General features: G+C 29.5%; 1 protein-coding gene across 6 annotated transcripts in view; it reads right to left on the bottom strand.

Moving 5' to 3' along the window:
* Positions 1–627: 627 nt before the first annotated feature.
* LOC142329925 (pyruvate kinase-like) overlaps positions 628–24,374 on the bottom strand; it is a 61,232-nt gene continuing 37,485 nt past the window's right edge. For all 6 annotated transcript variants that reach the window (XM_075374877.1, XM_075374880.1, XM_075374881.1 and 3 more), the window contains 5 exons: positions 22,916–23,097; positions 21,152–21,397; positions 17,083–17,305; positions 16,275–16,431; positions 628–1,861 (listed from right to left, as the gene is read on the bottom strand). In XM_075374877.1, the coding sequence (XP_075230992.1) occupies positions 1,849–1,861; positions 16,275–16,431; positions 17,083–17,305; positions 21,152–21,397; positions 22,916–23,097 (821 nt within the window). In that variant the 3' untranslated portion in view covers positions 628–1,848. The remainder of the gene's footprint in view (positions 1,862–16,274; positions 16,432–17,082; positions 17,306–21,151; positions 21,398–22,915; positions 23,098–24,374) is intronic.

Raw genomic sequence — 24,374 nt, 5'->3', positions numbered from 1 at the left:
ACAAATAAGTTTTCATCAAGTGTTATGTAGTACTAACATTAAAAACAAAAAAAAAATAAATATATATATATACGCATTTATAAATGCAAAAATTAATTTTGATAAATTAATGATATGTGAACTGTTAGAATGAAAATTGATATATATCTTAAATGACTTTTGAGAAAACAAAAAGCTCATTTTTTTGCTTTCTTTGGACAATTATTTGATATTTACAACTGAATTGTGACGTTTTAGTTCTAGATGCACGGTCCAAATTTGGCACTAGTCTTAGATTCAATGTAACTTAAAGAACAATCTTTCAACAAGTCTTACAAGGAAAGATATGAAAGAACTAACTTGATATATCATATAACAACAAAGAGAATTCACAAAGAAACTTAAAAACAAAAAAACTAACATGAACTATGATAATAAATTATAACAAACCCTTCAATAAACAAACTATATTACACAGCACAAACTATTATACAATTCTCTTAAAGACAATTTCTCTCCACATTCTGAATTATATCCAGCCCTTCTACAAAAAAAAAAAATAGATACAGATTATAAAAGCTAAGAGTTGCAAAAAGGTCAATATGAAACAATAATAAAAAATAATTAAAAAAAAGGTAAACAAAAAAGTATAGTTCATATGTGTTATATTTTTTATTTCAATTGTGATATCATTCACAAAAAAATACAATATACACAATTATTTAGAATGTTAATGTTTTAAATATCTAATAATCGCATTTTATCAACAAAATACCACACTAGCTATATTACTATCACAATAAGTAAATAATAAACATCTTTAAAATAATTATAATGTAAACATAAGCTCAAAGTATCTAAGTAGTTTATTTAAAACAGATTTTTAAAAATAACAGCTTATATAAAAGTTTACTAAGGAAAGACATATACCAAAAACAACTGCTAGATATTAAAAAAAATAAATTTGCTACACTAATCTTTCAGGGAACATCATTTTATTGTTTAATAATTTTCTTTTGGCAGTTCTGTTGCTGTGAAAAAAATAGATATAAATTTTTATTTATGTAATATAAAAAAATAGATATATATTTTTATGTAATATAAAAAAAATATTTTTCCAGTTGTTATTTCTTTTTAATAATTGATTTATCTATATTTTTAAGAATGTTATTAATTATTTATCAAATTTAGTTTGTTAAAAATCAAATTACAAACAGATGAATACATAAAATAAGTATATTCATTGGTGAAAAAGGGAAATTAATATTTCTTATAAGAAATAATAACATAGTAAATTAAAAACAAAAATGTTTTATGTATCATACATAACGTACTAAATTTTATATTTATAAAAAAAAAAAAATCACATTTCTTACAACACACTCTCATTTTTCAATGACATGCAAACTAAAACTACTGAAATTTAATCAACGTGCTTTTTAATTATTTCATTTGAGCAAAATCATTTAACGAAACATCACGGGCTATTAAAAAATAGTAATAAATAAAGTAAATAATATAAAGGTCATTTTTATTATATATATACAAAATAATAATTAAAATAAATAAACAAAGAATAATAAAAGAAAATTGTGTTAAAAACATGTAATCAAGAAACATTTTGTTTATTAGGAAAAAAATTCTGTTTAATAACAAAAGAAAAATCATGGATTAACATTAGTACCCTTCTGCACAGAAGCTCATTAAATGAAATGTGATAAATATTGATACTTAAAAATTAATATGTCCATAATAATAAACCATTAGTACTTGAATGAATAGAATAAAATAAAGACGAATAGAAGATATAAAGTAATACTGCAACGATGCGCATAATCTAATTTTGTGGTAATATCTTCTTTAACTCATTTATGCAGCACATCTGTAACAAATACATAAATAATTATATATGAAAAAAAAAAAATTATAATTGGTTTTACTAAAATATAAAAAAATTAATGATTAGGACAAGATAAAACAGAAAATTGTTAAACATTATCTTTTAATCTAGGATATAAAGTGCACAATAAGTAGAATAAAACTTTATGAAAACCCCCAACTTCTGTTAACTCTTCATTTAATGACAATATTAGAAACTCTTTGAATTATACAGTTTTTTTTAAAGTACTTTTATAAAAATCAGAGTAGTTTAATAAAAAAATTATACTTTATAAATAACAAACTATTTATAAATAATAGAAATCTTTCTTGACAATAATTCAATAATTTAAAAACGAACTAATAGGGTGTTTTAAAAAGGACACAATCCTTTAAAATTAAAATTAGAATTAAAAAAGATAATTAAGCATGGGGTAAATTTTATATACTATACTTCTCAAATAAAAACTCTGTACTCATGGTTGGCTGTATGTAATATCCTCGTTATTATCTAGTATCAATTCCTTTTTGTTATATTAGTAACACCCACTTTCCAAATATAAACAAGTATAAATACTTATTTTGCAAGTTACTTATTTTGAAAGTTTCACAAACTATGTTCTGTCTTTAGTTATCAAAAAAGTTAGACATTAGGATTTTCTGAAATTGTGAGTGTAAAAAATCGAAAGAGTGCAAGCCACCAACTTATGCTGTTAACTGCAACATGTTATGCAGTTAACATTAATGTTAACTGCATAATAATATTAAGTTATTAATATGATAAATCATTTAAGGTGTTTACCCAAAAAATTTATTTGAAAATTATCTTCATAGACTGAACTAACATTACAGCTAATGCTATCAGGAACACAAAAAAGTTAATATTGCATACTAACCACATTAGTTTTATTTTTAAACTGAAATATCAAACCAAGAAAAATTTTGAATATTGCTTGATTTGATCTTTTGTTGTAAATAATGGGACTGAGGACCGATCACATAAATTTTAGTAATAAGTCCACGAAAATTCAAAAATACCTATTAAGGAGAGGTGAAAATTTTCACACTTCTTATAAACTATCATTATACATGTAAAATTATAAATGTAAAGCAACTAATGTTAACAATTTATTAAATTACAATTGTAAAAGAAAACAAATGAGAATGTTGATTTTAGTAAGATGACAATAAATTACAAATAAACCAACAGCCATGTTGCACGAATTTACCAGCCATTGCTTGATCTCAAAAGACTTGTGATCATCAATATTTCAAAGATCATATGTCAGATTCTTTTTTCTCTTTTTGGGTTTATTTAAGTGTGTAGTTTTTCCAAACAACCTTAATATCTTTGACAAACTTAAAGTAACATTAAAATGATATTTCAAACGTCATGAAAAGTAGTTATAACTGTCTAATGAAACCATTTAATAACTATTGTGAAATTACCTGAATAATTTTGTAATTTGAGAATGTTGTGAATTCAAAAATACATTATCCAAATTCAGGTTGTATTTTTCTTGAAACATTTGTACATTTCATTACAAAGTCAAGAGAAGCGCATCAATATTTTAAAAATTATAGTGTTCAGGACAAACAATAAATAGCCAACTGATGTTAATAAGGGGACACAAAAATCTTACGTCACTGTAATTTCATTATATTTTTTCTCTGCATAACATAAAAGAATAATTTTATCTTTATAAACGTTTTGCCAGACACAAAGTTAAGATTGTAGTTTTTCCTTTTTTTTATCAAGTATATACTCAAAAATATTTTTAAGTGTTTTCAAAATATCTTCTCTTTCTTATTCCATCAAAAATTAAAATTACAGTACTACTTTGAAACGACACAATCAGATTTCTATTATATATCTATTGGCTTTCATCTGAGAAGACAACACGCCTCCAGCCAAGTTGAGCCTTAGACCAAATTTTGCATTACTTTTTAGTTAGGTCATTCAAGTCAGATCATTTGCATTGCTTAGAAAGAGTTTATACCTACTAAGTCATTGTAGACACACAAATATTAAGGTCTGCCATCTTCCTTCATAACAGAAAATCACTTCAACTTGCATTTCGGTTTTTATGACTCAAACTTAAAAGCTTTTGACCCTGAGGAGGTGAGGTTTTGTGCAGTCTGCTACCTTGCAGTGCTTCATTGATGGTGCTGGCTTAATTAAAACATCTCACTGTTATCATCACATTAAGCTTAGATGCTATTGATTGGTATGAGTTACCGCAGTTGTGCATACCAATAATTTGACACTAGTATCTTCAGGCATAGATATTCACTCAATTTCCACAGAATTTACTTTTACAAAACAAAAAAGGTAAGCGAGGTTATAAAACAATGGTCTGACACAACAACATGGTCACAAGAGAATGCACGCACAGTTAATCTGTCTCAAACAAAACGTGGAGAAAACAGCTATGCAGTCAGAACAGCCTAAGTGTTACCAGCCAGCCAGCCAGCCTGTAAATCATGTTCCTGCATCATTAGCAGAAGTCTGAACAGGAGGTAACATCATCCGTTATGCAATAAAATTATAATCTGATTTCTCACCAATGAAGTCCAGGCACAATTTGAAAATGCATCCTGTCAAAAACTATAAAGTGTTTGATCTGGCAAAAAATGTTGAAGTGGCCGTGATGCACTAGAGAACTAAAGTCACGAACATTGTCCAAGGACCAACATCAATGATAATAACATTCAGTCTGCCTGTGTCTTTGTGAAAGATGACTGCTGCTGAAACTGGATCAGAGGTGGGCATAAATGTTGGAAATGTGCATACAATGTTGTCAGACAATCTTGGATATAGCAAACTGTTGGTGAGGAGGGTTCCATGTCACTTTTTACTGAGGCACAGAGAAAAGTCCAGAAAGACATTTGCTTTAGACTTCTGAATCAGTCTGAGGAAGACTGAGAGTCACTTTTGGACAGTATTATGACTTGTGAGAAAATGAACGTCCACCACTACACCCCAGAAAGCAAGGAAATAAGTACGGTGCGGTGGAAAAGTGGGCACTAATCAAGGCCAAGAAATGCCTCTCAGCTGTAGTTATCAGAACAAAAGTCCGCCATCTGTGTTTTGGGACTCGAAAAGCTGTGCTGCTGATTTATTTCCTGCAGAAGGAAAAACAGTAAATGCGGCACACTACTGCCAGTTATTGGTTGATGTCAGGGCTGCTTATCGCAACAAATGATGCCAGCAACTGATTTGCAACGTACTCCTTCTCCATGAAAATCCAAGGCCACATGCAATAGCTCACTCATGATAAATTTGCTAAAATTCATTGGGCTCCTCGAACACCTATCATACAGTTAAGCCTTGTCATATGTGATTTCCACATATTTAGTTTGCTAAAAGAAACTTTAGAAGGGGAAAGAGATTTGAAGTCAATGTTGCAGTTAAGCATTATGTATGCAATTGGTTGTTGGGCAGCAATTTTGATTTTCTGAGCAGGATCAGGAAGCAACGTACCTATCCGGAGGAAAAAATGTATTTCTGTTGAACGAAACTATGTAGAAAAATAAGGTAATTTATTTGTAAGTTTATCTAATATCAATACAGTTATATAAACATATTCAGGTTTATATTTGAGAGACCCTTATAGAAGAGACTTTATAAGTGCTTTACTTATCTGTAAATTACATGTATCTGCATTTTTTCCAAAATATATGAAAAACATCTCATATGAATATAACAAACAACAGCTAAACTGTTTTGACTAATTTCAAGTACGTTTAGATCATACAGAAAATAACTGCCCTTCAATGGGAGTGAATGACGTTCTAAAAATTTTAAAACCAAAAAAATTTAATAAGTATTAAATGCGACAATTATTTTTTTACATTGTATAACGAAATAATAAATCAGTGGTTTGCATATATAATTATATACAACTATTAAGCTGATATGACCTAGCCCGTGTACTGCTCATCAAAGTGTTAAGGCAGGTTTCATTTTCTCCTTTTCTATTTGTAAAAATAAAAATTTTCACTTTTTTCTTACTATAAATTTTCACTCTTTCTTTTACTCTTTATAAATTCTCACTTTTTTTACTCTTATTAAATGAATTTGTCTAATGCTCTATTATTAGTCATCCTTCCTATTTTTTCCATCCTTCAAAGACTCATCATGAGTTTGTTATGAATGTATAATTAATACAATAATGTTATTATATATATGAATTACAAGTTCAAAGATTAAAATAAAAATAATTTATATTAAAACCAAAATAAAGGATTTATTTATTTGAATGAACCAGCGAATAATAAAATATTTAGAATAATTAAACCCAATAGATGTATTGAGCCAAGGCGGCAACATATTCGACATTTTTGGTCCTCTGGACCAGATATAATTTGCAACTTTGAAGAATCATTTTTGGTCATCCAGAAATACAGATAAAATATGAAGTTTTGAAGAATAATCATCTTGATCTTCCAAAATCGTGGATATAATCTAAAAATTTCAAAAATCTTAATGTTCTACAAATTACTGCAATAAAAGGGCTCGCAGCAATTTGATCTTCAACATCATTTGTGTAATATCTTTTTTAATTTATTATTGCATTTAATTTACCTTGTCTCATCATTTATATAATAACATTTGATTCATTTCATATTTTTTTTGTTAATAATTCGCATTGTTAATTTATTACTATTATTATGAATAGGGAACAATTAATTAGACAAAGGGGATTTGTAAAAACTGCTATAACTAGGATTGCCACAATTACTCACAATTATGATCCTTCACACAGTGATATTCCCACCTTACAAATTAAAATAAGGAATCTTCTTGGATTGTGAAGCAAATAAGACACCATTCAATAAAAAACTGAATTGGAATTGTTTGTTGCAAAGTTCTAGCTTTGGATATTATACAAGTTGATGAAGAAGACTTGTGCACTATAGAGTTCAAATTGCAACATTTAATAAATAATACTAAAAAATTTCTAATCAAGAATTTAGTTCAAATACAACATTCAAACAAACACAACTACAACCCATTAATATACCTTTATTTAGAGGTAATGTGTTAAGATAGGCAGCACTATTTTAATATACCTATTGATTTAGTACATAATAGAGATGATTTATCTAATATTCAAAAATTACACACTATTTACATTTCTCTTTGAAGGATGAAGCCTTAGATTTCATTAAAAATCTGCCAATAACAAATGAAAATTATACTATTGCTCTAGAATTACTAAAAACACAATTTGATAAATACATAATTGCATTTCATAATGGTGAGTACATTTTAAGGTCAGATTCTACAAAAAGAGAATCCATAGATACTAAGCATAGTGGATACTAAGCATCCATAGCCTAAGCATGTTTACTTTGCAATTCAAACCATCATTTACAACAATGTAAAGAATTTTTAAATTTGTCCATCAATGAAGGCAGAGACTTTTTGAAGTATAATAATTGTTTTATTTGTTTAAATAAAGGCCATTCTATTAATGAGTGTTACTCAAAAAATGTATGTATGATTTTTACTATAAAAACATAATACACTTGTTCATACGGACAAAATTAATCATTTTAATTTATATAGCCTGAATGTAATACCTAATGTTCATTTAATAATCAGTCAAATGAAAATATACTTTTATCAACAGCCACACCAATGATATATATGGTTATCACCATTCATGTAGAATCTTATTAGATTCTGGTAGCCAGGCAAATTTTTGCACATATATTTGCAAACTTATTAAAAATGATCTCCTTATTTCAGGCATAAATAACTAATTATCATAATCCAAACACAGTGTTACATTACACTCTCAATATAAGTTTTCATTCAAAGCACAATGTGCTGTTATATATCTGATATATCAGCCTTCCATCAACCACATTTGACATTTCTAACCTTAATCTTCCTCGTAATATATTTCTAGTAGATCCCAAGTTCAACATAGCAAATAACATTGATATACTGATTGGAGCTCAATTCTATTTCAGTCTTATCTTGCCTCGGAATTTTCTTTGAAACTCCAGATATCCTATTCAAGAAACTAAATTAGGATATATACTTATTACCTTCCTAATAACGTTTGGGGCAACAATACTATCGCATATTTTCTTCACTTGTAACACTCATAAAAATCACTAAACTATACTCAAGAATTTCTGAAAAATTGAAGAAATTAATACTGATGCTTCAATTAATGAAACCTCTACATGAGAAAAACATTTTCAATCAAAAATTGCTCGAAATAATCAAGGCAATTTTGTTGTGTCATTACGCGTCATTATGCAACAATAATAACATTCAACTAGGTGATTCTTTTATTAATGCTAAAAATAGATTCTTATCTTTAAAAAGAAAACTAATCAACAATGCCAACCTTAAAATGGACTACTCCGCTTTCATTCAAGAATATTTAGAATTAGGTCACATGTCATTACTCAATTCCAATGATTTTTTAATTAACAAATTGAATGTGAGCTATTTACCCTACCATCCAGTATTCAAATTAAAGCCTTCTAGTCTAACAACTAAAATTCGAGTTGTCTATAGGTTCAGCTGAAACCACTAATGTGGCCTATCCCTTAATGATATTTCATTAGTTGGACCTATAGTTCAACACAAGACCTATTTTCCATAATGCTTAGATTCACTAAGCAGGTTGTGTACACCAACCATACGGCTTCTTCTAAATCAAAATTAGCAAGACTTGAACTTTGTGGTTGGGTTGTTTACTACTTAGTCGTTTGTTATTAAAGGTAGTTAAACATACATTTTGATGAAATGCACTTAAGAGTGCATTTCGTATATAAAGATTCTACAATAGTATTATACTGGATTCATGGACAACCATCTAATTGGAAAGTATTTGTTAGCAATAGAATTTCTAAGATTCAGAAAAATACTTCAAATGCTAATTGGCATTATGTCAAATTCTCTGATAAGCCAGTAGAAGTATTGTCTAGAAGTTGTACACAAAGTAAATTACTTCACATGCCACTTTAGTGGCATAGTCTTCAATGGCTTTCACAATCTTCTTTCCATTGGCCAAAAGATATTACTTTTAATAACTGTAATATGAATTCTGAATGTTTAATAGAAAAATGCAAAAATAACATCATTTTTTTAACATCATAACAACAAAACAATTTTTGTCACTACACACTTTAATTTGCACATTTAGTTTCTGTTTTAGATTTTTTCATAATGCTAAATCAATTAAAATGGAACAAATTGTTGGTTTCTTAACTACAAAGGAATTAAATCATACTCTTAACTTTTTTAACTTTCAACAATGGCAACATATGCATTTTAGTAACCAAATAAATAATCTTAAAAGCAAACTTATATCACTTGATCCATTTCCAGACAATTTAGGCTTACTTCCTGAAAGAGATAAATTACAACACTCTGTATTACATTACCATGTTAAATATCCTCTATTTTACAGCCAAATACAAATATTACAAAACTGATTATTAATGCTGAGCTTTTGTGTATTTTGCATTGATGGTTCAACTAACCCATCATTCTTTAGGTCAGAAATATTGAATTATAAATGGTAAGAGAATTATTTCTTCTATCATTTGTAAATGTATTATATGCTTTCAATATAATGCAAAAAGCCAGGTACAACAGCTTGGTAAGTTACTGTCTTCCAGAGTTATTCCTTCCAAACCATTTTCTACATGCACAGTAGACTACAGAGGTCCAATTATGATCCATCATGGCGAGCAAAGGTATTAAAGCTATGGTACTAAAGCTATTCATTTAGAATTAATTTCTGATCTGACTTCACAGTTTTATTGCAACATTTAAAAGATCTATCATGTAGGGGTATTTCCACTCAAGTCTTTTCAATTTCAAGTCTCAACGGTTTCAATTTCTGTTGTGCTAAAAATATACGTTATATAATTTGTATCAAATTTTAAATTCAGTAAAACTAAAATCAGACATTCAAGCATTCACAACTGCACGAGGTATAACCTAGTTATTTATTCCTCCCTCTTCACCCAATTTTGGTGGTTTATGGGAATGCGCAATCAAAAGTGTTAAATTTCATACGCGTCATGTAACTGGACAAACAATTCTTGATTTTAAGGAATTATATACAATTTTAACACAGATTGAAGCCTGTCACAATTCCCAACAGATCGTAGAGATCCAGAACCTCTATCAACAGGACACTTTCTCATAGCATGTCCACTCACTTCCTTGCTTGAACCCAATTTTCAAAAAATTAAAATTACTCGCTTAGACCATTGGCAATTACTCCAAAAATTTATACAATCTATCTGTAGACGATGGTCTAAGGACTATTTACAGCAACACAATAAATGGAGTTTTCCAACCTGCAATCTTCGTGGTGGAGATTTACTATTAATTACCAATGAAAATTCTTCACCCATGCATTGGATACATGGAATTGTCACCCAGATTTACTCGGGCTCTGACAACCTAGTAAGGGTTGTTGATTTGCATACTTAATGGCCCATTAAGAAGACCTGTGCATAAATTATGCCTATTACCAATCTCAAATGAATGATTTAAATAATATTTTTTATAGATTTAATTATTTTCATACTACTGTTCTAGTATGTCATCTGATTTATATTCTTATAATATGACTGTTAATGTGCTCATAAATATTGTATTAATATTTATAACCTAATTTACATATTTGTGTTAATTTAATTATGATTTCATGTCTATATTAAACATTATATGATTATGTATTGATTTATATATTAGTGCAATAAGATACCAGCAATAATTTATTGATCTTGAGGATTAGGGTCCCTAGATTTATTTATTATTTAAGTTTAATGTTAATGTAATTTCAAACTATTATAGGTTAAAATATTCAATTGTATTATTTATTTAAGCAATATGCTGATTATTATTATTCAAAATACTACATAAGCTTTTAATTAATTTATTGTACATTTATATGAATACTATTAATATTATATCACGAATGAATGTAAATACCATTTCAACTAAACATAAATAAATATTAACAATTTAATTATATTACTGCTCATTTATTCACAATTAAACTTGTTTGTTATTCTGTTGAAATGCAACATTATGGACTGTATCATGTATAATAAAAATAATTTATACTATAAACAAAATAAAGACTTTTTCTTATCTGAATGAATCAATGAATAATAAAATATTTAGAATTAAACCTAACAGAGGTAGTATTCAACCAAGACTGTATATTATTCGGAACAAAGTTAGAAAGCTAAGTTAACATGCAGATGGATTGCTGGTCCATCACGGAGATATAAGGAGAAACAGATATATACTGATGTATGCTGTATGGCTAATGTGTTTGCTTCCAAGATACTCTAGGTATTGAGTTTGCAACATAGATGGTGTTTAGTCCAGAGAAAACAACTATGATGATGTTCAAGGGCAGACTAGCTGTTACATTACAACCTCATGTACCAATGGCGATCACTGAATTAGGTATGTCCACCTGCAGAAGTGTCTAGGTGTTATTCCTTGATGAGAATTTTCAATTCAAGAAGCACATTCAATACGCTGCCAAAAAGACTTATTCTGCTTTCTTTGGTGTTCAGAGAACAGTCCACTCCAATTAGGTGGCTTAATTTCAGAACCACGTGTGTTCTATATAAGGGTGCGCGCGAAGCTATAATGCTGTATACTGCAGCTGTCTGGACTCACTGAAGGCAATGCAAATGTTATAGGAATATTTTTTTGATAGCCCAGGGTCTCCAATTATTATGTGTGATACCTATAGGACTGTCTCTCAAGAGGCAGCCCTTATTTCTGGTATTAAGCCTACTGATATCCTTGTTAACTGAGTGCCAATTACATTATGATGCTAAGAAGGTAAGCCAACTTACCCCTGGACATGTAAAACGAATAAGACAGCAAAGGTTTCCATTTATGGCAGGTCAGGTGAATCGTCCAATGGCTATTGTTTCACACGTGGTATTTTTCCTGATAGAAGTATGCAGGTAGTTAGGTGGATTATCCTCAATCGGCATATTACATAGTTTCTTTTTAGGTATGGTGCTTTTTGAGATAGGTTGGCCAGATTTGGTTTGATTAATTCAGGCTTGTGTTCAGAGTATAAGGCCACAGATGATGTTTACCATATCTTATATAATAAGTCTGCACCAAGTATGAAGCTGAACATACCAAAGTAGCTAGACAGCTTGCAAAGATCAATTCTGGTTTTGATCTGCAAGTTAAATGTAAAACTGAAAAGGAGTGAAACATAGATGCTGGCTTCCTTAGATTCTTAGCCCTGCGAAGGATGGCTGAGGGGGGTCTGATGCTCTTATAGATGTATAGATAGAATAGAAACCTAGGCAGCTAGGGGTCTGTCTGGGGGTTTACATCGCCAAGATAGGTGTTTTGGCATCGAGCCCTGGGTAGCTGATATATTCACTGTTAAGATGAGAATGGATGTGTGGAGAACTCAGCGATGGAGCTGCCGTATGGGAAGGTGTAGATATTGACCTCACTCTGAAAGTGGAAGAGAAAAGATTATGGAGATAGAAGAATTTTATTATTTGGAAAGTAGAATTATTAAAGATGGACGAAGCAAGACCAATATAAAATGCCGAATAGCACAGGTGAAACGAGGCTTCAGTCAGAAATATAATTTGTTTACAACAAAAATTAATTTAAACGTTAGGAAAAGATTTTTGAAAGTATATGTTTGGAGCGAAGCTTTATATGGAAGTGAAACTTAGGTGATCGGAGTACTTGAGAAGAAAAGATTAGAAGCTTTTGAAATGTGGTGCTATAGGAGAATGTTAAAAATCAGATGGGTGGATAAAGTGACAAATGAAGAGGAGGTGTTGTGGCAAACTGATGAAGAAGCATTTGAAAAAATACAGTTAAAAGAAGAGACAGACTTATAGTCACACATTAAGGCATCCTGGAATACTCACTTTAATATAGGAGGGACAGGTAGAAGGAAAAAATTGAGCATGTAGGCAACGTTTGGAATATGTAAAACAAATTGTTAGGGATGTAGGATGTAGGGGGTATACTGAAATCAAACGACTAGCACTAGATAGAGAATCTTGGAGAGCTGCATCAAACCAGTCAAATTGACTGAAGACAAAAAAGACAGTTTTTTAAATATTTTTATTTGCCTTTAATTTTTTTAATTATTTTTAAGTTTTAATACTTTCCTTTCTTTATTTAGCAAAAAGGAGTATCAGGAAAGAAAGGATAAAGATGTTTTTTAATTTTGTAGCTCTATCCCATTCATGTCATCTGTATTGCCACTGTATAATGACAGATCAATCGGCGCTGTTGTCACTGCTTTCACTATCATTGTTAGCTATTTTAAGCCTTTTGATTTGCATGATAGCAGCAGTACTTCAATCAGCTGGCAGTTCAGAAATTTTTTTTCAGGTGTTTTATTATTATGCTTGCTGATGTGATACATGCTCTTCTACAACTTTACATTTCATTTTTGCCCAAATAAGCTCAATGAATTAGAGTTCGGGGTGTAAGGTAGCAATGTTTGTGTAGTGTAACCGAAATCCTCCAATTTTTTTTAACTGTACTCTTCACAGAGCATATTTAATAACACTAATTTGTATCGTTCATATCTGTTGAGAATGGAATACTTCTACTTTGTGTAGCCATTCTAACAGGTCTTTCCTGAAACTAAATTCAGCACCTTGTTTAATTAAATTTTATAATAGTAAACACTGTCAATTATAAAAATAATGTTCAACTGATGTTCTAATCTGTAGTTTAGGTCTTAGCTGATAATTCATCAATAAGGAAAATACTGCTAATGATGAACACTGAAAAATGCTTTTTACAAATGTGGAAATGAGAATGCTAACACGAGATGAGCACAACAATAGTGAGTGATCTATTTCTTGCTAATTATGATGTCCTAACATGGTAAACTAGTATTACCAGTGCCAACATCTTCAATACCCCAAAGAAATTAATTGGATCTATGCATTACATGTTTTCTCAACCTTGATGAGTAAAATTTGATATTAGTAACATTAAAAGAGGTGTCCTCAGCTGTGTGAGACACAATGGTAAGTTCACATTAACTAAAATTGTATGCTACAGAATTAATGCAACTTTATAAAGTTCATATTTAAAAGTATTTCTTAAATGAAGTTTACAACTAGAAGATATCTTAATTAGAATTAAAAAGGCTGCAAAGGATAAATTTCAATCAGGCTTTTAAGAACTTTAAAAAAAAATTAATATTTTATTGGAAAACAATAAATTCATGTTTTGGTAATTATTTGTTGTAAGGCTTTCTTGATAATTAATTACATTAAAGTATGTATTATTTACCAACAACAAATAAGCTGTCTTGTTAAAGTTGTATAGTGTGCTGGCCCCTTTTTGTAAAACTTGTCAATCTAAATCTATATACTTCTAAATGATTATTTAGAATATGTTAACTTGCATTGTCATTGTTTATAACAATAGCTAGTAAACACAATGGCTAAACATGTGGTTAAAACATTTCATTAAAATTAAATATCATAGTATTTAACTATAAATATCTAAATTTAATTTAATCAGTATGTTATCAAGCAAAGGAAAAAATATTTATAAAAATAAATTTAAAAAAAGACATTTGGCATGACCAGAATATTATTGGTTTTTCAAAATGGATATACATTTGTATATAAAAAAAGGTGGCAGTTGATTAGACAACTGTCAGAATGGAGGCTTCTCATTTTTACTACATTATCATAAGCATTCCCTTGAGGGAGAGTGTTTGTGATCCATCAAGAATGTATTTTTGTATGTACCAAGTGAAGTCTGACCTACAGCCATAGAACCTAAAATGGAGATTACAATAATTTTATTTTTATAAATAGAAAATAAGTGGGTAGTAAGAACTGCAGTTCTTCTGACCACAGAACCTGAACACGATACCAAAAATTAACTTTAAGGCTCCACATAGGAAGCAGAACCCATCCCATCCATGAACAGTTGACAAATTGGTGGGCCGTAATAGGCTTAAAAATTAACAATAAAATGAATCAATATATTTTAATAAACATAATTTAAAAAACACAAGTCATTTAATCTATCTCAATGATTATAAAAACGTGTAATATTTTAATTACATGGATGTGTGTTAATTGTCTAGATGAGTATGGTCCACTAAAAGAGTCATCACAAAACAAAACTCTTGAGAAGAAACATCAAAAAAGTAGCAAAAATAAATATGCCAACTTATTTCAAAAATAAGTTTCTTAATAATGTACAATGTATTTATCACAATCAAACTACATAATGGTAGATGATATTTAAAACATTTTTAAGGGTAACAAGTTAGAACTGTCAGATGAATCTCAAAATGGAACAGAATAATAGCCGATTATCAAGAAATATAAAATGTGATATTCAAGAGGAGTTTGTCTGTGAAATAGGGTATAAACAGGTAATTTAAAGTAAACAGAGAACAAAACAAAAATCGAAGAAGAATAAGAGGTATTCAAATTTTTTTGATAATATATTCATATTTTTTTGATTGAAATTGTATATGTGTCACACCAGCAGACTCATTTCTTAAAATAAAATTAGTCACATAGTAAACAACATAATAAAATTTGATATAAAGATAGAATATAAAGATAAATATTAAAAAATGGAAAACAGTAGGTAAAAAGAAATAAATTGAATTTCATATCAAGATCAAACAATTATTACAAGATCAAGCAATTACATACAGTAATTACTTTGAATAAACGTACTCTACTTTATTAAAGAAAAAACTTTTAAGAACTGTATAATTAAGCAGTAAAATGAAAGAAAAAATGCAACAAGCAAGTAAGGCATCAGGCAGCAGGCTAGCACTTTCTGAATCTGATTAAAGAGTAGCATTCAAAGAAAATAAAATGTGTACACAATAGGCAAGACAAAAAACAAGAATATGGAATATTTGAAGAAACAGATGTAACAAACAAGCTTAGTAAAGATTATGAAGGAAAAACAGCATAAAACGTTTGACTAATGAAAAAAAACAAAATTATAATAAATATAATTTCAGAAATTTAAATACTTTAGCACTACAGCTTTTAAGCAATGATATTAATTCACTGATTTTTTTTTATGTAAAAAAAACTACAGATTACCAATATAATTAGTTGCTGTTAATATTTTATTATTCATTTAAGTAATATTATAAATTTAAGAAATTATTTGTTTTAAATTCAATTACAAATTTTTAAAACAATTTTTTTTTTAATATTAAAATAAAAATCAAGATTAATAAAAAGAAAAAAAAACAATTTGGCTAACAAAAATATAATAATAGTTTATAATTCCCAAAAAAATTTTTTTTAATAAAAAAAAACCAAAAAATATAATTAAATGAAGTAATAATTTGAGCCATGAACTCAGCCACAATTAAAGAAACAGTTCAGGTACGTACACAATGCGCATAGTGTTGGTGAAACCAGATCCTTGTTTCCATCCAGTAACAACGACAACAGGATCACCTTGCTTTACAAAGTTGCGTGCTTTTCCAAACTTCAAACCAAACTGCACTCTTGCATCTACATCCTTCAGCCAATCACTTAATGGGGAATCTGTAAAATATAACAGAAATTAATTATGTAAAAAAAATAATTTTTTTAATTAATTGAATGTTGTTAATGATTCAAGGTGGTGAGTCTGAATGATTCAGTGCATGGAATGAAACTCTAAACAGCATATTAACATGACAATGAAACCATTTTTGAAATGCAACAACAAATGACAAGTTAAAAATGAAAGAAACCAGAAAGGAAATGGTAATTATTTGCTGTAAGGTTCTCTTGATAAATAATTACAATAAAGTATTTACCAACAACAAATAAGTTGTCCTGTTAAAAAAATTGTTAAATAAATTCAACATTTATTTCATATGTTCAAGATATTATTTGGTAAAATTGCAATTTCAGCATATTGTTGGGTAAATTTTAGTGGTCAGTTTTTCTAAAACTACATTAATAAATAAATATGTCTTCTCATTCAAAATGATTTATAATATGGTTAATATAACCATATTGATAATATGGTTTGATAAACTGTCCTGATAATACTGAAATTATTTATAGAAATCATTGTTATTAAATTCTTATAAAAAAATCAATAGTCCACTTCTTAAAGTAAGTATGACCATTTTATTTTTATTCATTTAGATCAAGTTACAACAAACTTACATAAAACAAACAAATAAATTAACACATTTTGATTACCTTCATAAACAAGAGGAAATATTCCACGGTAGAGATGAAGTTGACGAGCAACTTGCTGTTGACGAGTGATAGCAAGAATTGGACAACGTGGTCGATATTTTGATAATAATTGTGCTGAAACACCGCTTGTTGTAAGAACTATAATTGCTGCTGCCATACATTTAATTGAAGCTTCTACTGAAGAAATAGCAACAGCATGGGTAGCATCAATTGGAACTGTAACCTGTAGTTAAAATGAATAAAAAAACGTTTGCGTATTTATAAAATTAATACGTATCTAACACAAATTCTATATAAAAAAATAAGCTAATTAATACATGAATTATGTTAAGGATATAAAAACTATAATGATTGTAAGCGATCTAAAATGAGTAATAAGTTCTCTCAAAAACAGTGATTTTCAAGAACAGCTCATACCAGACTTGTAGGAAAAATTGTATAAATGTGGCTTACCAATGCCCATTTTAATATTTCTACAGATAAAAGAAAGTATTATTGCACACAAAAACTGAGCTACTGTTAAATAAGCAAAAATGTTCATATCAAACTTAAAAGTTTGTTACAAAAAAAAAAAATAAAAACTGAAAATGATGGAACTATAACAGCAAATAGATTATCAAATTTTTACATTATCCAATAAAAAATTCTTCACTTAGTCAAACGGTTTGCAATTCCAAACTGGTACTTCAACTTTATAAAACAATTCCAAGTAAGGGCTTTTCTAAAGAGAACATGTATGAAAAAAGCAAATATTTAACATAGCTGATCCAAAAGTAATTGTTAGTAATAAATTTACTCTCCTTTTAGATACAAATATAATAATCTACCACAAAATTGTTATAAAGGTGAATGGCCAGCTTGGATGGTTTTTTCTGGGAAAAAATTGCTTTCACGTTATGGCCCGGACACAATATATTTGTTGTAAATAAATAATTGTTAAAAATTAACAAAACTATTGAAAACTAAAAACTAAAACCTAGCAATGTACAAATACATCTTAGAAGGAAAAAGCCTGTAACATAAGCTAAAAGTGAAATAAAAACACAAAGATATATCTATTACATTAATTAATCTCAAAAAAATACATATAATTTATCATCTGCTATACAGCAAATGACATAAATAGCTGAAACACACTACAGTAAAATCAAATATTTCAATATAAATGGACTATCCCCAGCAGAGTTTGCATGTTAGACCCTAGTTTAAACCTGCGATGCAATGCCACACAACAAATGATTCAGTGCTGTGTACTACAAAAGCTACTAATGCCTGCTCTCACTTCCAAGATCAATAGCGACATCAGGACGCTTTATCCTTTTATGAAGTGAAATGAACAGTGTTTAGTAGTAGATTAGTTTTAATATTATAAGTTAATTTTAAAATATTTTTAAAGCTTGTGTGTTAGGGGACCGCGTGGCATGTCCCTTAACCTCAGATTAACTTTTCTACTTTCCAATAGTTAGAATAATATTAATTTTATTTAATTTATTCTGCTTTACATTCAAATTAATCAAATTCTAGAAAATACAATTTAACTGGTAATTTAAGTGTGTGTATGCGTTGGTTGGTGAGAGAAATTACACCTGTCGCTACTCGGTCCAGTGCATGACCAGAAGAAGCCCAGCCTTTGTCATGTGCTTGCTCTTCTGCACTTAACAAACTTTTTTAAACGCACCCATGCATACAGAGTATTACTTATTAAATATGTAATATTTATTTACAATTATTAAACATTATATATATATATATATATATAATACATAGGCTGACTATATAAAACATATGCCATAAATTAATAATTCTATATACATACATATATAATTATATACTTATATTATATACATATTTTTGATTTAGAATTGTGCAAGTTATTTCTACTATGGTTATTAATATTACATAATACATCAAGTTACATAAATACTACATATAAGCTTATGTAAATTCTTTAATCTTTAATCTGGTTATTCTTAACCTCTTTTAGACTTTATAACAAAATTATATAATAATACTGACAAATTATTTAATTATTAATTATATAATTGTCGCTGTTCTAATTACATTACTTAATTTTAGTCTTTCAACTTAGTACAATTCAGTGAATAAATTTACATTTAAATAATTAAGTCCATCTTTAATTTTATTCTAAGTCCAAGGCAACTTCTCGCTCTCCTCATTGCTCTCCTTCCATAATTTTCTGAGTGAGGAGAGGAAAGCGGCGCAGGGGCCCAGAAGATGCACAAAGATGTACCTACTGAAAATGATACAACAAACTTGCACAATCCATCGTTTAATAAGCAAAAATCTAAGTTCTGCTCCTTACTGATGTCGAAATTTGGAAGTTGAAAATATTCATTTTGAATTGTGCCAATTAAGGAAGTGCTAAGTTTCTTCTGGCGCTTCATCTACCGCCATTCCTCAGAAAGACCTCAAGATGGTGGTGAGGATTTGGAAGCCAGGGATGCTGGACCTACCCGGTGACAATTTTTTGAGAGATCCCTTTAGAGCGATCTTTGTAGTCTGCTGCATAGGTGGTGCAGCAAGAAATTTATTTGCCAATGTAGTGATTAAAATGGTTTTTGGTAAATCACTGTCAGACTTACCACGTAATACCATGTAATACCCTTCTTCTTGCCTGTATTTATACTTAGCTCTGAAATAATTGCTGTGAGTAAGGCAACTTGATCAGACAGAATCTGAAACAAGCTGCTTTAATTCACTGAGGATCCACACTGTTTATAACATGCATTTCCAGGGGCTTGGCTTGCTGTAGTGCCCAAAACAGCAGGGTTAGGACTTAGCAGGGTTAGAAGGAGCAGGTTTAGGAGTTATTTACTACTTAGAAGGTCACAAAGATACTTTTACAGTGTCTTTGTGACCTTCTTTTGCACATCTAGCACATATTGCAGTGTTCAAGCACGAAACTGTAGTATTGTCATACCTTTGATACTGGAAACATTGCAATGGGTTAGGAATGAATGGTTGTACTCACGTAACCTACTTTAACATACTCTGGTGGCATGAATTGGTTGAACATTACAACTAAGGAAAGGAGTAGGCAATTTCATTTCATTCTTATTTTTCATTATTCTCTTCACATCTGTAACACCTTGGAGATAAAGCTCTTCAGTAATTTCACTATCATCCATCTCTAGAAGATCCTAGCAAAAAATTACTCCTCACCTAGTATTCAAAGTTTTGTGGCATACTGCACTTATACTTATATCACCCATTTAGTTAGATGTAAGAGCGATAGACTCAGCTCATCACTAAAACTTCTTGGAAGAACCACTTGAACCTGTTACTACCTTATTTATTAGGAAGAACTACAAATTTACTCTGAAGAACTACAAATCTAGTGCTTGTAAATTATAGGTGGGCTTATTACCATTTTTTTTTTGTAATGTATCCTAGTCAGACAAACCTGAGCGAGGTCTTTTCACTAGACTAATATTGGTAGTTTTTTTAGATGGACCATCAACAATCATAATATTTTTCTGTGGATTTACTAATTTAAATACGTGGGAAATACAAGACCACTCTGTAGAGCCCATGTGTATGGAGACTAGAGTTATATATAATTGGGTTCACCCAGAAGACTCACTATATAGAGTAATCCACCCATCGGCACAATAGTTTCCACCTCGGTTACGGTTGCATTTCATAAGGTGTAACTCCACCGAATGCAAGTGTAAGAATGTAAGCAGAAATAGTGCAAGATGTTGTGTAAGGATATATGTTGTAATTTATGTATTGTTCTTGGTGTAGTGTATGTGTATAGCGTAAAAGATTCAGCAGCTCAGTGTGTAGTGGGAAGAAAAGCTGATAAGGCAAGGGCCATGAGGATCCTGTAAAAATGTTCAAGGTGTACATCTGAGTGTCAGTATGATTTAGAGGGAGTGGTTCTACCAATGATTCTGTTCAGGTCTGTGTTTCAGAATATTTCTGTCCTATATAAATATTGTCCTTGAAAATTGAAAATTATATAAAGTAAAATGTACAAATATATTATTGATTTAATATTAATTTAGAGAATATTAATTTTCAGATAAAAATATCAAGTACTTACATTACTGGTAAGGTCAATAAAAAGTTGTTTATGCCAAACAGCAGCTTCAGCTTCTTTACATATATCTGCCATTGTTTTAACACATTCCAAAGGATATTCTCCTTTGGCTGTTTCACCTGACAACATAACACAATCGGCACCATCCAATATTGCATTGGCAACATCTGATGATTCAGCTCGAGTTGCTCTTGGTTTCTTCACCATTGATTCAAGCATCTGGGTTGCACAAATTGATGGTTTTCCAACCTGAAAAAATTAATACTGTATTATACAATTTATTTTATCACTTAACTGGCTCAAAAAATGACAAAAAAAAAATTAAATTTTAAAAACAATTGTAAAATATTCTATTTTATATTGTTTTTGTACTTTCAACAATTTATAATCTTATCAATATATTGCATACAATATTAGTAATTTTATGTGTAAAACATAAAAAATGAAAAATTAAAATAAGGAACATATATTTTTTACTCAGAATTAAACACTTATGACAGAAAATTATAAGATAAGAGCATAAAATTAAATTTTTATGAAAGGATACTGAAAACTAGATAAAGACAGTTTAGATGCAAATTGACTAAATTGTAAGCTGCTAAATCTGGCTCCATATCTAAATATCAATATTTCCACAAGTCACTCACTTATTCACCTTCAATATTCACATCCTTGTTTCCAATCTCATTATTAGATTTTATACCTGCATTTCATCATTCTTTCCAGTGTCCTGGTCATATCTTAACCAGTACCCTACTTGCCTTTCATCATATTTAGGAGCTTAAGAACATCAGCTGACTCAGCTACTAAACTAGTCACAAATTAACTGCTAAGAACAGAGGAATTATCTAGCCTTGGTCAATAAATTTCAAATTTCACACCTGATGAATGAATATAAATTTGGGCAAGTTATCTTTCTTTATAAAGAAAGTAGTCTTAAAAATTAACTGTATTGTTTAAAATGTTTCTTCTACAAAAACGTTTTACTACACTCTGAAATCCATTAATTAATTTCTTTTTGCAATAATGTTGATTGTTAATGTAGTAAAAACATAATGAATGTATAAATGGAAATAAACCAAATATGAGAAAAATGTATGAATAATTTATGATAAATAATATACACGTTAAGTACAGTTTAAATTTATTTAGATTAGTATGAAAAAATAAAACAAATATAATTGCAAACCCAGCAGATTTGTATAACTTTTCTGACTTCACCAGTAAAGTTATCACAACTCTTTTTGTCACATGAGAGAGTTATCACACTCGGACTATTTTTCGTCCCCACTTACAAGGGTTTGATTAAAACCAAACACTATCACAAACTAGCTAACAGCCATTAATATATGTGAAAAATATTTGTACACTTTGATTAAAATTTTGAGTACAAGACCCTTGAAGTCTGTATCTCTCAGTCTAAACAACCAATTATAATCAAAATTAAACTACCAATGGGCTCATTTACAAAATTATCATGCCAAATCTAATTATCTATTTTCCTTATATAGAATTACTGTAGATCTATACGCTATAAATACAGATTGGTAAGTAATAATGTAAATATAACTTTTTTTTTTAAAAACTTGACTTACAATGGAAAATGGAAAATAAAATAATCAAACTTTCCCACGCTGCCTTCCTAGACTTCTGTTTTCAACTTTATTTTCCTTAAGAGGACTTATAAAGCACATTGAAAAAAAACATGAAATACTGTAAACTTAAAAAAATATATAAACATTTTAAAATACAGAATCATAACTATACCTTATTACAACGAGCAATTATTGATTTCTGTGAAAGAAAGACTTTTTCAGGAGGTATTTCAATTCCTAAGTCCCCTCTGGCTATCATGATACCATCAGCAGCATGAATAATTTCATCTATGTTATTCAAACCTTGTTGATTTTCAATTTTGGCAATTATTAATATCTTTTTACCCTCTTCACCTGGAAACAAAAATTTACTTATTATATATATAAAGTCCACAATTAAAAAGACTAAAAATACTTTTATCAAATAATGGTGTCACTGATTGTTTATAAATACCCAATTTATTTCTTTTTATCAATATAGGAATGCTATTTGATTAAGTCTCCAATAGAAAAGATAAGAATAAGTTTCCTTATCACAATGACATAAATTTAACTCTGTATTTAAAGTTTTGCTAAGCTACCTAAAGAGTCAGTTCTGTGTTTTTATTGTAAAAACCATTTAATTTTGCTACAGATGTTTAATATGAATGTTTGGAATTTTTATATCTAAAAAACACGATGCCACTGGGTGGCATTCAACCAGGAAGCAGGGCATGTCACAATGGACATGCAAACTACAATGGACACAGCACCTTCATAAAACAGACAGCATTGTATGGCATGGCAATAAACGTACCTACTGGTTACAAGAGTCAATGTGTGTCCATACATCACTGAAAAATTTGAACTTCAGCTTCATGACTGTCATACCTTTTTTTATATGGTTACTATCAAGTGTTGAACGGAGTCACTGTGAATTTCTGTGGATATGGGTCTGAATACAGTAATCAACTGGAATAATTTCATTAGAAAAGTGTTTGTTGATATACTGAACAGCACAGGCCGTTGGGAAAATGGTATGGTCATTTTTGGTGGTGTTTATCGTGAAATGGTGAGTGTTGGATTGTGAAAGTTGCTGACAGATTAATTCAAACCCTGCTGAATGTTATTAAAATAACATTAATGACTGGAACATATTGCACTCTGATTCCTGGCATGTATACCAAACTGATGTACTGGTGACAGCAGGGATCTACCATTATACTGTGAATTATTGGTAAAATTTCACTGATCTGGTAGTGCTCATATTCAAACAATCGTATGCTTGAGAGAATGTGAAATAACAGAAAAAAAGGCCAGGAACTGTCAGGCATCACGTGAAATAATCCTACTTTGCCAAATTCATATGGTGTCACCTAACAGGGGGTGTCATGCTATGTAACAGTCAGTAAGAAACTTTTCTATGATCTTAAGTTGAAATAATGCAGTAGCTGAAAATTAACAATGAATAAAAAAATTTGTGTGAAAAAGCCACAGATTCTAGGAGAACAAGTGATGGCGAGTAGTCAATAAAAATACCAGATAAACTTTATATACAATGTAGTAATCAGTTGATGAATTACAATTATTCAGAAAGGTACCAGCAAAATTTACTAGATTGGGGAAAATATGAATTTATAAGGATAGATAAC

Source organism: Lycorma delicatula, chromosome 9 (assembly GCF_047948215.1).
Source record: "Lycorma delicatula isolate Av1 chromosome 9, ASM4794821v1, whole genome shotgun sequence".
NCBI classification, from domain to species: Eukaryota; Metazoa; Arthropoda; class Insecta; order Hemiptera; family Fulgoridae; genus Lycorma; species Lycorma delicatula.
Note: the sequence above shows the minus strand (reverse complement) of the source record. Positions and strands in the feature narration are given on the sequence as shown.